This window comes from Grammomys surdaster, unplaced genomic scaffold (assembly GCF_004785775.1).
Source record: "Grammomys surdaster isolate TR1022 unplaced genomic scaffold, NIH_TR_1.0 128, whole genome shotgun sequence".
In the NCBI taxonomy this organism is placed as follows: domain Eukaryota; kingdom Metazoa; phylum Chordata; class Mammalia; order Rodentia; family Muridae; genus Grammomys; species Grammomys surdaster.
Window position 1 is genome coordinate 2,666,157 of NW_021604586.1, and position 15,401 is coordinate 2,681,557.

General features: G+C 45.8%; 1 protein-coding gene across 1 annotated transcript in view; it reads left to right on the forward strand.

Moving 5' to 3' along the window:
* Cdh13 (cadherin 13) overlaps positions 1-15,401 on the forward strand; it is a 1,006,804-nt gene that overhangs the window by 395,376 nt on the left and 596,027 nt on the right. The window contains exon 3 of the mRNA XM_028752897.1: positions 2,052-2,260. Coding sequence (XP_028608730.1) covers positions 2,052-2,260 — 209 coding nt within the window. The remainder of the gene's footprint in view (positions 1-2,051; positions 2,261-15,401) is intronic.

The window sequence follows — 15,401 nt, forward strand, 5'->3', positions numbered from 1 at the left end:
TGCACTGCACACACACACCCACACACACACACATACACACTGAGCAGGGGTTGGGGAGAGGTAGAGAGGCAGAGGCAGAGACATGGAGAGACTGAGGGAGTAAAAGACAGAGAAACACACATAGTGAGAGGGGGGAGCAAGAGATGGGAAGACAGGGAAGGAGGTAAAAGTGGGAAAGAGAGAGTTTTATTGTTTGTAGAATAAATAAACCTGGTGCAGCCAAATACTGGAATATGATATCATGATTAGGATCAATATAACAATTTGGATTCTATCCACATAGCTTTTATTACGGAATAGCGATATAATTGTGCTTTTTATTACTCATTATTGTTATTAATTTCTCACCATGCATACTTCACACATTAAACCTTATCATAAGCATATGTGTGCATAGGAATAATGATATTATATATTCAGTTCTAGCCTGGGATGCATTGGGGTCTTAGAAACCGTATTAGAAACACTGGAGAGAAAGCTCAGTAGTTATGAGAACTTATGGCTCCCTGGGGTACCTGAGTTCAGTACCTGGCCCTGACACTGGGCAACTCATTTCTGTCACTCAGGCTCCGGGAGATCTACCGCCCCCTTCTGGTCTTCACTAGTACATACGTTCCTATGGCATGCATACTGATAGACATACAGTCAAAGAAGAACAAGTCTTTAAGAAAGTACCCACTGTGAATAAGAATGTACAAGTATAATCCGATTCCATGTTCACCTACAAGGATCCTCAAAATAAACAGCAGAAGGGAGACAGGCAATGGGATATGGAACGTGTAGAGAGAGCCAGAATAGTAGAATTATGGACCTGGTACAGAGGTACCCCAGAGTGGATCGTGGCCAGTCATCAGCCACCACTAATACCGTTGTGTAAGACCCATGTGGCTCATCCAAGGGCCTTTGTCTCATTTTTTTTTCTCATATAGGTAAATCATGACGTCATTTACCCATTCTCCACATCCCCAGGACCCCTGTCTCTGCCCTTAGCCTACACCAAGCTAACTGATTTTCTTGGCTTTCCTTCTTGTACATCTCCAAGCCACTCTCTACAACTCATGTCTATGATGGAGCTCTCTAGGACTTCAGGGCACTCTCCTGTGAGTCCCAACCCTGTTCTGCACTAGAACCAGAGCACACGCCTACAGCTGGTAGAGTCCATACTATAGGATAGTGGATGGCTTCCAGGAAGCACCCCAATTTACTGGCTTTTCTACTTGATCCCAAAAGACATTTTCAGACTGTTCCTCCCCTTACCAACACCTCTCACCCATTTCTAATTCATACCTCCTGAGTGCCCCTGGATGTCCTCTTTCCCCAAGTCTATTTGGCACCCCCTGCACTTTCATGAACACCCATCGTTTCTTTGAACAAGCCTGAATGCCTGACCGTTCTCCACCCTCTGCAGAGCCTGCTGGTCCACACCGTTTCAAGTTGCAGCTCAGTTATTGTCTTGTCAACACTGTCTTTGATGCATCTGTCTGCTGTGGTTCTGCTCCGAGACTCAGGCATTGCAAAAACAGGTCACTTCCTTCAAACAAACTTGGCCATATCTGACCCTTACTTTATCCACAGCCCTTAGTTAAAGGCAGGACATGCCCTATTCCTCAGCCTCCACAATGCTGAGCACCTGCCTAGAAACTAAAAATGATCCAAGGCTGTAGTTTTTTGTGTTTTCCTCTTTGAGCTAGTCTCCTGTAGTCCCTAATTTGTTATATAGTCAAAGATGGCTTTTTCTGATGTTCTTGCCTCTACTTCCAAATGCTTGGGATTATAGGCTCCTATCTCCATGCCCAGCTGAGCATCGCTGGAGACCAAATACAGAGCATTGTGTGTTCCTCTCTTCCAGACAAGCTGCATCCTAAGCCCAAGGTTGTGTCTTGATTGGGTAAATTCCATCAACATAGCCAAAATCACTCTGAGACAAGTGGCTTGGATCAGGGCAGAGGGCAGGTTTGTGGAGTAGTAGCTTTAACAGATCAGAGGCTCCCCCAATGTTAAGATGTCCAACCACCTCACTTTTTTCCCCACTGTTTGTCTTCTTTCCTTAGTGACCTTCAGTGACTGCAAGGGCAACGAGAGGCTGCACTATGAGGTCTCAAGCCCACACTTCAAGGTGAACAGCGATGGCACCTTAGTGGCTCTCAGAAACGTCACTGCAGTGGGCAGGACCCTGTTTGTCCACGCGAGGACTCCTCATGCCGAAGACATGGCAGAGCTCGTGATTGTCGGGGGAAAAGACATCCAGGGCTCCTTGCAGGTAATTTGACTGCTTGGGATGAGTTGCGAGAGCCATGTTAGCTTCTGTGTTACGTGGGAGATGAGGGTTTATCATGTTGGTCTGGAGTCTTTCTGGGGTTGTCATTGCTATGGATGACAAAAACGCAACCCCCAAAATAAAAGGTGAAGGAGAAGGCAATGGGAACGCAGGGGTGTACATAACTGATGTACTTTAGACTTCCTTCTCCAGCAAGCGTATCTCCACACTGGTACCTAGACAAGGGCATCAGCTCTGATATGTATCTGTCTTCTCCTTCCATCTTCCTCATTGGCTCCACTCTGTGAGTGTCCCAGGATAGAGGTTCCCTGACATGTCCACTTCCATCTACAGGCTGAACTAACCTGGTTTTATCTCTTCCTGTTGATACCAACCAGAGCTTGTGGTTGCCTCTCATTGGCTCTAATTATACCACATGGCCATCTCTGAACTAGACACTGACCCACTTGTACACTTTGCATGGTACCGTGTCCTTTCCTGAAGATGTCTCCACCTGCCTCATACATGGAATTAGGAATGAAAGGGGATATTTGCTCAAAAATTAATGCAAGGGCTGTTATCAGAGAAAGAGGGATGGGGCTTTGGCATGCTGGGAACACAGTGGCTTTTAGATTTATATTGAGGTGACCACTGCACACAGAATGACTTTTCCCCATCAACTGGTACTTATTTCCTTCCAGATACTCATATATGCAAGTCTCTGATACTCCCACGTATATGTATAAACCCGATGAGTGTCACATGTAAGCAAAATTATTGTGTCTGGCAGAGAGTCCTTTGGCTATAATCTTCAACCAATTCTTCCTTCTCTGGGGCTCGTTGACTCTGGTGTTTTCATAAGAAGTTTTGAAAATCACTCTGGCAGACTCCCATAAAACAAGGACAGTAACAGTGGTGGTGTCCCTGGCTAGATGTGGAGAGCCTTTTGCCCTGACTGCTGCCCTGGCTCTCCTCTCTGAGAAGCCTGTGAGTCTCCATCTGCTGATGCACATCCCTGCCTTGTCTCAGTTGAGTTCAGTAGAAGATGGAGAACGCTACTCCAGCTGGGTAGCTGGGAGAGTAGAACTGGCAACAAGAGCTGCCATCATGGCAACACTGTCTGGTGACAGGCTGGGATGGCTCACAAATGTGCATGCTGTCATCAGAGCCGAATGCCCCTGACTGAACTGGAGTATCTTTCCCAATGTACCACTTGTAGGAGAAACCGTCAATTGATCACGTATAGATGTTTCCAGGGATGGACTCTATTTACCATATCTGGGCAGAACTAACTCCAGGATTCTCCTTTCTGTTTGTGAGTCTGCAAGTTAAGGGGGAGATTGAAACACCACACATGCATGCACGCACACACTCATGCATGCATGCACACACGCACTCACTCTCACACACCACTGATACTTTATCTGTGATTTGATAATTTCATGCAGTATTCAGGTCATTTTGATCGTATTTGCCCATTACTGTTTTATTAGCCCCATTCCTTCTGAACTCATTTCCAACAAGTTCCCCCTCACTTTTTATGTCTTTCTCTTCATGACTCATTGGGTCTAACTTGGGTTGCCAGCATGAACATGGACTTAAGGCTTGGGGTTGTTTACTGGATCAGGCCACTTACTAGTAGCTATGTCACTAAAAATAAGTGACTTCCCCTGTCTCAGAAGCCGTCAACCATCAGTAGTTCTTCAACCAGTAGGAATGACAGATCATGAGCCCCTCCCCCATCCAGGATGGAATGTCAACAGGCTTGGTCTTTTGCAGGAAGTCACAGCTGCAGAGAGTTCTGTACTGAGTACAAAAGCCGTGTCATATCCAGAAGACATCATTTTATGGCACCGCCTCCCCATCCTCAGGCTCTTTCATTCGCTATGCCCCTTCTTCCATGATATTCCCTGAGCCTTGGGGTTGGGTTGATGCAGATGTCCAGTTATGTATGAGTCTGTACGGGGATGGATGCTCATGACACAAAGAAACTTCTCTGACCAAGGCCGTGAGCGGCACTAAACTACACACATAAACATTTAGAAGGCATCCGACAGCATCCCTATTGTTCAGCAAACCAACAATGTCACTGATCTTTTTAAAGACAGTAGAACACTGGTGACTGTATTCACCAGTGGAAGCTCATCCACACACAAAGGCAAGCCTGTTTCTTACTAGATAGTGCTGTTTCCACGGCATCTCGCTGACTTGTGATAGAGCAACTTGGCAAACAACACAAACAAACACAACTGTCAGACTGTGAGACCAAGTAAATAAATAGATACAAATGCTTAAAAGAGTGTAAATGGTATGAAGACCAAGAGACAGGATGATTACATAAGGAACCGAATGGTTCTAATGGGTATTGTTTGCCATGATTAATGGTCCATATTTATAGTAAGTAAAGAATGTCATAGTGTTCGCTCAAAAGATGGAAGGGGGGATTCTGGGTACTTCTCAGGACAAAAGCCTCCCTTGAAGGACAGGGAGCCTGGGGTCAGTGGCCTCCAGCTTTGGCTATGACAGTTGGGTCTCTTGAGTCCCCTGAGGTGCTTCCATCAGTGCACCTCCTCTCAGCCCTGGTTGGTTCCCATTTGCCACTGTCTTAAGGCATGGTGGACAGAGCTTGGCTGCGATTGTTTGCTTCCTAGAAAGCACTGGGGGTGGGGAGAGCTGGCTGCTGTGACGTTCAGAGGGCCAGACTCCATTAGAACAGGCTCCAGGAGCCTTGACAATGTTAGGAAGTTTGAATGTGCTCAGACGTGTCCATAACAACAACAACAACAACAACAAAACTCAAAAAGGAAAAGGGAAAGGGAAAAACAAAACAGATAGGATTCTGGAGAGAGCAGGAGCGTCATGCCTGAGTGCATGGGGGAGGGGGTGAGTATATGCATGTGGTGTGTGTGTGTGTGTGTATGTGTGTGCATGTGTGTACATGTGTGTGTGCATGTGTATATGTGCGTGTTTCAGTGTGTATGCACATGTGCATTGTATGCATGTATGTGTATGCATGTATGTGTGCATGTGTATGTATGTGTGTATATGTATGCTTGTGTGTGTGTGCATTTGTGTGTGTGCATGTGTGTGTATGTGTGCATGTCTGTGTGTGTGCACATGTGTATGTGTATGTGTGCGTGTGTGTGTGTATGTGTGTGTGTGGCAGAGAGAGGAGCACATGCACATATGTACATACATGCTTATACAGGCATACATACACATGCGTGGGGATGCACACGCGCAAGCGTACCTGAGCATGTGGAGGTCAGAGATTCACCACCACCGCCATCTTGTTTTTTCAGGCAGGCTAGTCTGTCTGTGAACACGAAACTTACCAATTCAACTAGACTGGGTAGCCCATAAGCTCCAAGAATCCTCCTGCCTCTGAGGTTAGAGACAGGCATCCCTGTACCCCTCTCACGTGGGTCCTGAAGATCTGATCTGCGGTCCTCATACTTACATGGCAGGTGCTTTGTCCACTGTGCCATCTCACCAGCCCTGAGCGGGTGTTTGAAAAGGCCCTACTGTGTGGTCAGGCAGGGTGAGGCTATAGGGGACTATATGGGGCCGTCAATAAGTAGGATTATATAAGAACATTATTTGCTCTGGTATCGCTGTAATTGAATTACCTGTAGGAACAATGTAAATGGCGGAGGGAGATTAATTTAGGGTCACCGTTCCAGAGATTTCACTGTAGATACTTGGCTCTGATGATTCAGGTCTTGTGGAGAGGTGAGAGCATCGAGCCTGTGGGAACATCTGGAATCTGGGATATAGACAGAGGAGATAGAACTAGGGACAGGGCAGAGCTTTCAAAGCCATGCCTCTAGCGACTGGCCACACTTCCTAATGATTCCAGAACATTCTAAAAGAGTACCATCAGCTGGTGACCAAGTATTCCACTTTATCTCCACACCATCACTGTCAGAAGGGAAAGTGAAGGTACCTAGGGATGGTTTTAGCACTAGATGAACAGGGATGTAAAAGCGAGAGACACTATGTGCCTTTGGAGAAGGGAGAGGTCAAGAATCCTGAGCTGTTTGTGTATGTGGTTTGTGGGGGGTCCCTCTCATGTGTTATACTTTTTGTGTATGTGGTTTGTATACATGTGTTATACTTGTTGGTTTGTGGAACACAGCAAGCGTGAGACATTTAGGGCTATGTCCATCTCCCTGAGAAGGATCTGTGAAGACTGACTAGTCCAAGGTCACTCAATGTTATTGGTGAAATCTGTGCAGAGTCACCTCTGGCCTCCTTAAGGTGCTGTTCTTTCCTGGCCTGAGCTGTCCCTTGAAGGATGGTCCCTTTGGAGAGTGAAGGATGTGCCATGAGGTCATACCTCCTGAGGGAAATGACTAATCGCCGACAGGATGCATCTCTCCTTAGCTCTTTGACCTTGGGTAAATTGCTGTGCCTCCCAAGCCTCCATTTAGTTTGAGTTTATCATCCATAAAGAAGAGATGGTAATGGACCTCCCAGGGTCTTCGCGAGGATCAAATGAGACAATATATGCAGTAGTAACCGCTAGCATTTAGCTGAGGCTACAGTAATGGCCAACGCTGATGCTTATGTAATGCGCCGGGAGCTCAGCCCTCCCCTGCCTGATTCACTCCTTATGTCCCACGGCCTGCCAAGAGTAGAGCGTGTCATCATCTCCACCTCATGGGTGAGGAGTGTGAGAGGCAACAATGGTGTTCCTGGTCCAAATGCATAGCAAGTAGGTCACGGGGCTGGGGCTCAGCTCTGGCTCCTCTGTTGTGACCAGGGGTGGAAATGTGACCTCCTCCCGGTCTGGAACTAAGCATGTACACAAAGGTCGCATTCCACAGAAACTAACAGTGGCATGTGGGAAGCATGATCTAGGTGGAATGTCACAGGCTCTTACTCAGTACTATTCCGACTCTCCCTGTCCTATGGCTGAAACTAGAATATTTTGCGACCCATTATTCATACTTAACATTACTTTCCATTGCACCTTGCTTCCATCTCTACCCAGGGGTTTGAGACTGGTCTTGTCAGTCAACTAGGAGCGTCTCGACCACAGCTATCAGAGGCAAGTTCGTCCCCTCAAGGTTAGGCATCACACTGTGTACTCCCCGCTGAAGTGAGGAGACAACATCCGAGTGTTCTGCCCACTGAATGCAGAGGAGGCTACAGAGGGAGCATTGAGTTAGAATCACAGAAAAAGTGGGCATGCAAAGAGGGTTTTAGAAGCATGTAAAAGGCAAGAGTGATCTTTGCAGACTCTTGACAGACAGAGGAACAGACGGGATAGAAAGCTTTGGAAGTCTTGAATCAAGGAGACATGAGAGCAAATGTTTAAAATGGTGGCCATTACTCTTTTCAAGAATCTACTTCATGGAAACCTCTAAAGGGTGTCAACCTCAACATATGTTTTAATGGATATTTTTTTTCTCATCTTTACACTCTCCCGGTGAGGTTGGTCATGTTATTCTCCTACCATATGCCCACATGAGAACTCAGCCAAGAGCCCTAACTTGAAATTGACAGACAAGAAGATTGAAACACGGGCTTCTCTATTCAAATGCATATCCCTTGATACTCTGCCTTCAAGAATACTACTCTAGGCAGGTGCTGCCATTGCCCATGGGGTCAAGGGACTTGCAGTATATGACTTAGAGCTGCAGAGAAGCAACTGAGGAAGATAGAGATAAAGAGTATGGTTTAAAGGAAGAACGGGCCAAGACGTGTATCTGGATGATTCTGTTTTCTGGTCTGGAAGAATGGGACTGGGTAGGACTGAAGTAAATGGGCAGGACATTTGGTAAGGCCTATGCATATTGAACTAGAGGCTCTCTAGTTCATCTTGATAGACATCTTGATAGACATTCCCAGGAGTTGATGACTAGTACAGGACAATTCAGGATGGCAGGACTTTTGCTTTGGAATCGAAAAGAGGAGACTCATATCTCCACCCCTCTGCTTACTGATTTTTTGACTCTGGACAAGTCACTCACCACTCTGAGCCCTGATGTCTTCATCTATGAAAAAGGGATAAGAATAGACTCCACTGCTCTGTGTCTGTCCACGGGGCGTAACAGATGACCTCAAGCAGTGGAGGGATCAACAGGGTTTCTTTGGCATCTCCAGAAGACACAGCCTCAGGGTGAGTTTATTGACTGAGGCTGTTAAGACTGAGCCAGAGAAAGTGGTTCAAAGTTGGCAGAGGGAAGGCACCTCAGGGTGATAGGGATGACACCCAGTGAAACTCAAACTTGGGAGACTGTAGTTGCTAAGTTTATATTTCCATATTTTGAGCAGGACATATGTGAAATTGTCAATGAGAAAAATGTAATCAATATTTAAAAGATATTAAGATTCTCTAGGACAAATGACAGCACTGTCCCAGTTTGGCTGTGGGGAACATAGCTTGATGGGAAGGCTGTTTTCTCTCTTTTCTCCATGTGGTATGATGTCATGTACAATGGAAACCCCTGCACCCTGACTTTAGCGTGTTAGTGGCTTAATTATAAAGCAATTTCTGGCTCTTTAGAGGGCTTCCTTATAAGCTAATGCTCAGCTGAGCGCTGTGAGTTCACCTTAGATCTGAGTTGAGCAAGACAGGTTAATCTCCAGTCTTTTGACAGGCTCTGAGTTATATGAGTGGAAAGGTTAGCCATCCAGGCATAAACCAGTTTGTTGACCTGTAGGGGGTGGGGGTGAGCTCGAATCACCAAAGTGAGCCTGAACCAAACTTTATCTTCCTGTCACTAAACCAGCTACCTCTCACTATCTGATCTAGAGGAGCTGGAGAACAGCAGAGGGGTTGGGTAGAGGTGGGGGCTGGTGTATGTACCCCATTCATATTCCCGAGTGCATGAGTGGGTACCTGGTCATTTATGCTTGTGTGTTCACCTGTTTACAGAGCTTCAGAGAATTAGCTGGGGGAAAAATGTCTGTGCTGTACCCCTTATGAAGAGATTTATTTGCTTCCATGTAAAGGAGATTCCTCCTTTCCCAGCCTGCCTGTCAGAACCTTCACTATCTGTTTATTTGTTATTTATTTATTTATTTATTATTCACTTTGCGTCTGCATTCAAGAGTTGCAGTCTTATGACTACGGAGGACAGAGAACTGGAAGGAGTCAGATCAGGACATGACACCAGCCTGCAGGGATTTATTTTGACTTGAGGTTGGAGAATTGAGCTGACTGGGCCTAGGTCATGCTCAGTTCTGAGGAGTTGTGGAATATAAATGCCCTGGTCCGGGTGGCTAGGTCCAGCAGTGGCCCTAGTACCCATCCAACTCCTTCTTGCCTCCAAGGGGCTTTGCCTGATGAGATATCATTCTCCTCCCAGAGTCTCCTCTGCTCCTATTCTACGGAAGGACCACACACACACACACACACACACACACACACGCACACACGCACACACGCACGTGTGCACGCACACACACACACCAGCATCCTCCCTCCCAACACAGTGCCTCTCCTTTCTGGCTCTCTTCTCTATTAGTGATGTGGTTTTCTTTGTTTTCAAGTTTAAGGCCTTGCTCTGTTCTGCAGTTGTAAGCTTCATGAGGGCTATAAGAACACAGCCTTCTTCCTTTCACTCTCTGCCCCTCTCTCTCTCACTCTTCTCCTGTTTTGTTATTGTTTGTTTGTTTTTTGAGATAGGGTTTCTCTGTGTAGCCCTAGCTGTCCTGGAACTCACTCTGTAGACCAGGCTGGCTTCGAACTCAGAAATACGCCTGCCTCTGCCTCCCAAGTACTGGGATTAAAGGCGTGCGCCACCACTGCCCAGCTCTCTTCTCCTGTTTCCATCACCCCCTCCTCTCTGATTTTCTCCCTCTGAATAGTCATTTTCCTTCCCTTAGCACCTAGCAAGTGCAGGCCACATAGTCAGTCCTTTGTGTGTGTGTTTTGAATAAATGAATTAATAGAATGATGGTCCTTGCTCATATCATTTCTTCACTGAAACTTGCTAATAGGAACCTACTGTGTCAGCAAGTGGACCACATCTCCCTATTCCTTCACAGTTCCTGCCTCTCTCATCAGGCTCTGTCACTTCCAATATGACCTCAGTGTCTCATTGGCCAGCAGTAGCTAATCTGGCTAACACATGGATACTTCAGGCCCTCCTTAGACGGCCCTTCTTTGGGGACTTCTCTCTATCGATCCCTCTACCTGGTTGGCTATTTCCCTCTATCCTTCTCTTTCAGCATCCTTTGATCTCCCATAAATGTCAACTCTCTCTCCTTTCTGCTTTGGTGCATCTTAGTTCTGGGCCTCCAAGCTCAAGGATTGGCACCCAGGTGGGCCACTAAAAAAAAATCTTGGCAGGAATCCCAGCACAGACCATGCCCCCTGCTCTAGTTTCTTCGGCTGTGAAATGGGTTCATCAGAGCACCTCGTGCAGGTGTCATGGCAACAGAATGAGCGACTGGCAAAAACACTTAGAACGATGACTGAAATGTTTAAGTGCCATGACAATGACAATTATTCCTCATGACTGGCTTGTCAAAGCCAGATCCATAACGTATGCTCAGCGAACGAGTGAAGCAAATTGAGAACAGTAATCCTTGCGCTTGTCCAATGTCACCAGTTGTTCTCATGTCTATTCCAGAAGGCTCTAAGCGGCAATCCCTATGGCTAAGATCCTTGTTTATATAAGTCAGTGGCCAGACTTCTCGAGAAGAGATGCTTTATTTCTCTGGGTCTACTTAATAAACACCAAAGGCTTGGCAGTGTTTAGAAATTAATTAAGAATGATGTATACTTCTTTCCTGGAAGTTCATGCACATAAAAACCGGCCCCCACCAAAAGGGAACCTAGGCTTTAAATCAAGTCCCTCAAATTAAATGTAAATAATATTCATAATTGTTGCCTCGTTTGGTCATTTTAAGAATCCCTTGACAATGAAATGTAAAAAGGTGGTTACGTGAACCGCAGAGGTTGAGTTCAAGGCTTGTATAGCTTCGTGTTCGTCATCACGGCGAACGTGTAATTAAAATGACATCGTTCTGGCTCTTGATCCGGCTCCAAGGATGGAAACTCAAACTGCTTCAAAGCAGCTAAAGAAAAAAAAAAAAAGCAAGCAGTCATGGAAAGAGCCACTTGTAAAAAAAATTGCTTGTTTATTTTTTCATTTTTAAATAATAATACAGCATGCACTACCAACCTCCCAGAAGCCTGTGTTACTATCTATGACTTATCAGAGCCTCGGTGTTCTATTGGATGAGTACTCTGAGGATATCACAAGTAACAGATCCCAAAACAGTGGCTACTGTCACTGCTCATACATACTCTGGGGACATATAGCCAGGTAACTATGCACACACTCTTCAGGAGAATCTAGACTTGCCTCAGGTATGCCTCCAATCACCTGTTTACCACCACACTTCTGGCCATATGGTAATGAGTCATCACCTAGATTTTTGGTGTCAGTTTTCCCATCTATACAGTGGGAGCATTATCTCCAAGCATGGAAGCCATGATAAGATACATGACGTTTAAGAAGGCTTCATGTCAGTGTAGGTGCCTGACAGATGAACAGTCCTCTGAGAGGGGTGTGAGGATGATTATGGGAAAGATGGAGAAAAAGACTCAGAGACAAAAGTTAGAAATTGGAAGGGCTCTCTAGTGAATATTGTGGTAGCTCTGAGTCTAATTCATAAAGGTTTTATAAGCTTTACATTATCGAGGAAAACAAAGTCACAAGCTAGCAGGGACAATGGCTGACACACATTGGATATCTGCTCTCATCTGTTCCCATCTCTGTTTCTTCCTCCAAGATTAACAGAACATTCAGCCCGTTGCCTTGAGCTTCAAGTGTATCCCCTCATACCGTTCCATGCTCAGCAGGAAATCTGCCAGCAGACGCTGGCCTGCCTTGATTCTTCCAGATAGGCAGGCTTTCACAGAAGCAGACAAAATGGCTCCCGACATCTCTTGGTCTCTCAAGTACCCAGTAAATACAGTCATTTATTTAGCCTCTCCCTTGTAGGCTTATAGTTTTCAAAACCTGCTTTGATACGTGTACTTAAATGCTTTAACAGGGAGTGGGAAGAAAAGGTTAATAGGCCAAAGGATGGAGGATGTGGACCTGTTTAGAAACAGTTCTTTGGGAAGAATCAAATCTGCATTGTCAGGATATCAGCAGTTCAGTTCACACAAATCAACCTCACTAGATCCTTTTGCAAACACCATTTGCGAATCAGCAACAGCAGCTCAATCCTGAAGAAACCTCAAGAGGCTCTGCCGATTGGCCCGAGTCTGAAGAAGTGGCAAGAAGTCATCAGAACACCACCAGAAGTTCTGTGGTACGTTTTTCCTCTATGAAGTCAGGACAAACAATGATCAGAAATAGCGGCAAGGCGAACCAATACCGCACAGCATCGTCCACTGTCTGTCAGGTTATATTTATGCCCTTTGCAAACAGCACGTGTTCTCCCAAGCGTCCGCTCTACCAGAGCATCAGAAGCCCGTTTTCCAGGCAGTTTCCAGAAAACCACCATGTGTCTGTTCTCAGTGAAACATCCTCCCACGTGTCTGCTTCAGCAAAAACATCCTCTCACAAGACGGTTTCCAGAAAATCATCACATGACACAACTGAGCCTCCAAAGAACCCCCAAATTTCTACTTTGTTCCCTAGGTTTCCTAATCACTTATTTTAGGTAAAAATATTCTGCACAGTTGTTTCTTAGGTAAATTTTAACCTTCTTCAACCGATCCGTGCACATACATCCTGGCTGTTTGGGCCCCTTCTGCCAGCTCATGATTAAGACCCCTGTATGCAGGTGATTCGAGTTGATTTCCACAAAGCATTCAGGCTGTATCTGTTGCTCTCCTGTTGTCTGGATAAAACACCAAGACCAAGGCAACTTAGGGGAAGAGAGAGTTGGCTTACAGTTACAGTGGGACTGCAAAACAGCAACCAGTAGGCCTAGCAGCAGGAGCAGGAAGCCAAGAGTCCGCATGCAACAGCAAGCTGGAAGCAAAGACAGCTGACAGGAAGCAGGTTTTTACTCTTAAAGCTCACTGCTAGTTCATACTTCCTCCAGCCTGGCTGCACAACCCTAAACCTCCTGGAACAGCGCCACCTACTGGAAATCAGGCGGTTCAGATGCCCCAGACGGTAGGAGACCTTTCTCATTCACACCACCAACCACATAGATGCTATTAACGGGAAAGTAGTTGGTTAAGCGAAGTGATGAGCTTAGCCCAAGACCTCTTCACACTGGTCAGGAGTGATGCAGATTCTGTAGAGCTAGTCAATTAGGTCAAGTTCTCTTGCATAAATGATGTTTATAAATATCCCCGCGGAGGACCAGGGTATGCATTTACTGTGACCGGAAAGAACGGATGAGTTAAAGACGTAGAAGCTTAATGGGTCTGGATTTAACAAGCTGTAATTCAAACACCTGCGAATTACCACCCTCCATGGCAAGAGCCTCTGAAGTCACGATTAAGGAAAATTAGTATCCATTTAACTGTCACCCAAATTGGGGAAAATATACAGCTCAAAAGTGATCACACAGAGCCAGGAATTGGGCCTTAAACGGCGTATCGGGCTGTTCTGTTTTGACACATGCCTAAATTGTTGTGTTTATGGCTCTTAGCTCCAGGACAGCATTCAAATATAGATAAAAAGACATCCTTCGATTCATTAATTTAAGTAGATAGCAGATTGCTTTGTGGATCGGAATCTACAAAAACTATATTCTGAAGATTAATTTTAATTAGAATGCTTGGGGAAAAAAATAATAACCGAAGGTGGAGATAACCACATCCGGCCTCTTTCAGCCTGGGAAAACCGCAGACCTCAGTTTGCACACGGTTCAGCCCAGAGCCTCGAAGTCGTTCTTGTCCTTTGAAGTTCTCTTAGCATCCCACCAAACAGAACCAAGTGAAGTCAATTCCAATACGATGTTTTATTGAACCCTCTCGTTTGTGCCACGTCGCGCCTCTAACATGTTGTCACTTCCGCAGTCGATTAACGCTGAGAGCGTCAATGATGCTTTCTTGAAAATGTTCTTCTTTTCGGGCCAAGTCTTTGAATGCTTAAGGTCCTAGTTAGCCTTCTGCTGATGGGAAAAACCATGACTGGAAGCAGCATAGAGGAGACAGGGTTTTATCTGGCTTGTGCTTCAAGAGGGGATAGTGCCCATCATGGTTGGGAAACATGGGGTTTGGGGGTTAGGCCAGTCGGGCAGTCAGGAAGTCAGGAAGTAGAGCGATCGGGATATTCGCACACAGAGAAAGCAGATGGATAGGGAACAGGAAGTAGAGCCCAGTATAAAACCACCCCTAGTGACATACTTCCTCCAGTAAGGTTCCACTTCCTATAGGTTCCATTCCCTCCGTATATGGCACCACCAACTGGAGACAAAGTCTCTAAACACATGAGCCTTATGGGAGTATTCTCATTCAAACCACAAGTACACAGTATCAGTGCGAGCATCCACTCAATCCAGAAGTACACATCATCAGTGCGAGCATCCACTCAATCCAGAAGTACACAGCTTCAGTGCGAGCATCCACTCAATCCAGAAGTACACAGCATCAATGCAAGCATCCACTCAATCCAGAAGTACACAGCATCAATGCAAGCATCCACTCAATCCAGAAGTACACAACATCAGTGTGAGCATCCACTCAATCCAGAAGTACACAGCATCAATGCAAGCATCCACTCAATCCAGAAGTACACAGCATCCGTGCAAGCATCCACTCAATCCAGAAGTACACAGCATCAATGCAAGCATCCACTCAACCCAGAAGTACACATCAGTGTGAGCATCCACTCAATCCAGAAGTACACAGCATCAGTGTAAGCATCCACTCAATCCAGAAGTACACAGCATCAGTGTGAGCATCCACTCAATCCAGAAGTACACAGCATCAGTGTGAGCATCCACTCAACCCAGAAGTACACAGCATCAGTGTGAGCATCCACTCAATCCAGAAGTACACAGCATCAATGCAAGCATCCACTCAATCCAGAAGTACACATCAGTGTGGGCATCCACTCAACCCAGAAGTACACAACATCAGTGTGAGCATCCACTCAATCCAGAAGTACACAGCATCAATGCGAGCATCCACTCAACCCAGAAGTACACAGCATCAATGTGAGCATCCACTCAACCCAGAAGTACACAGCATCAATGCGAGCATCCA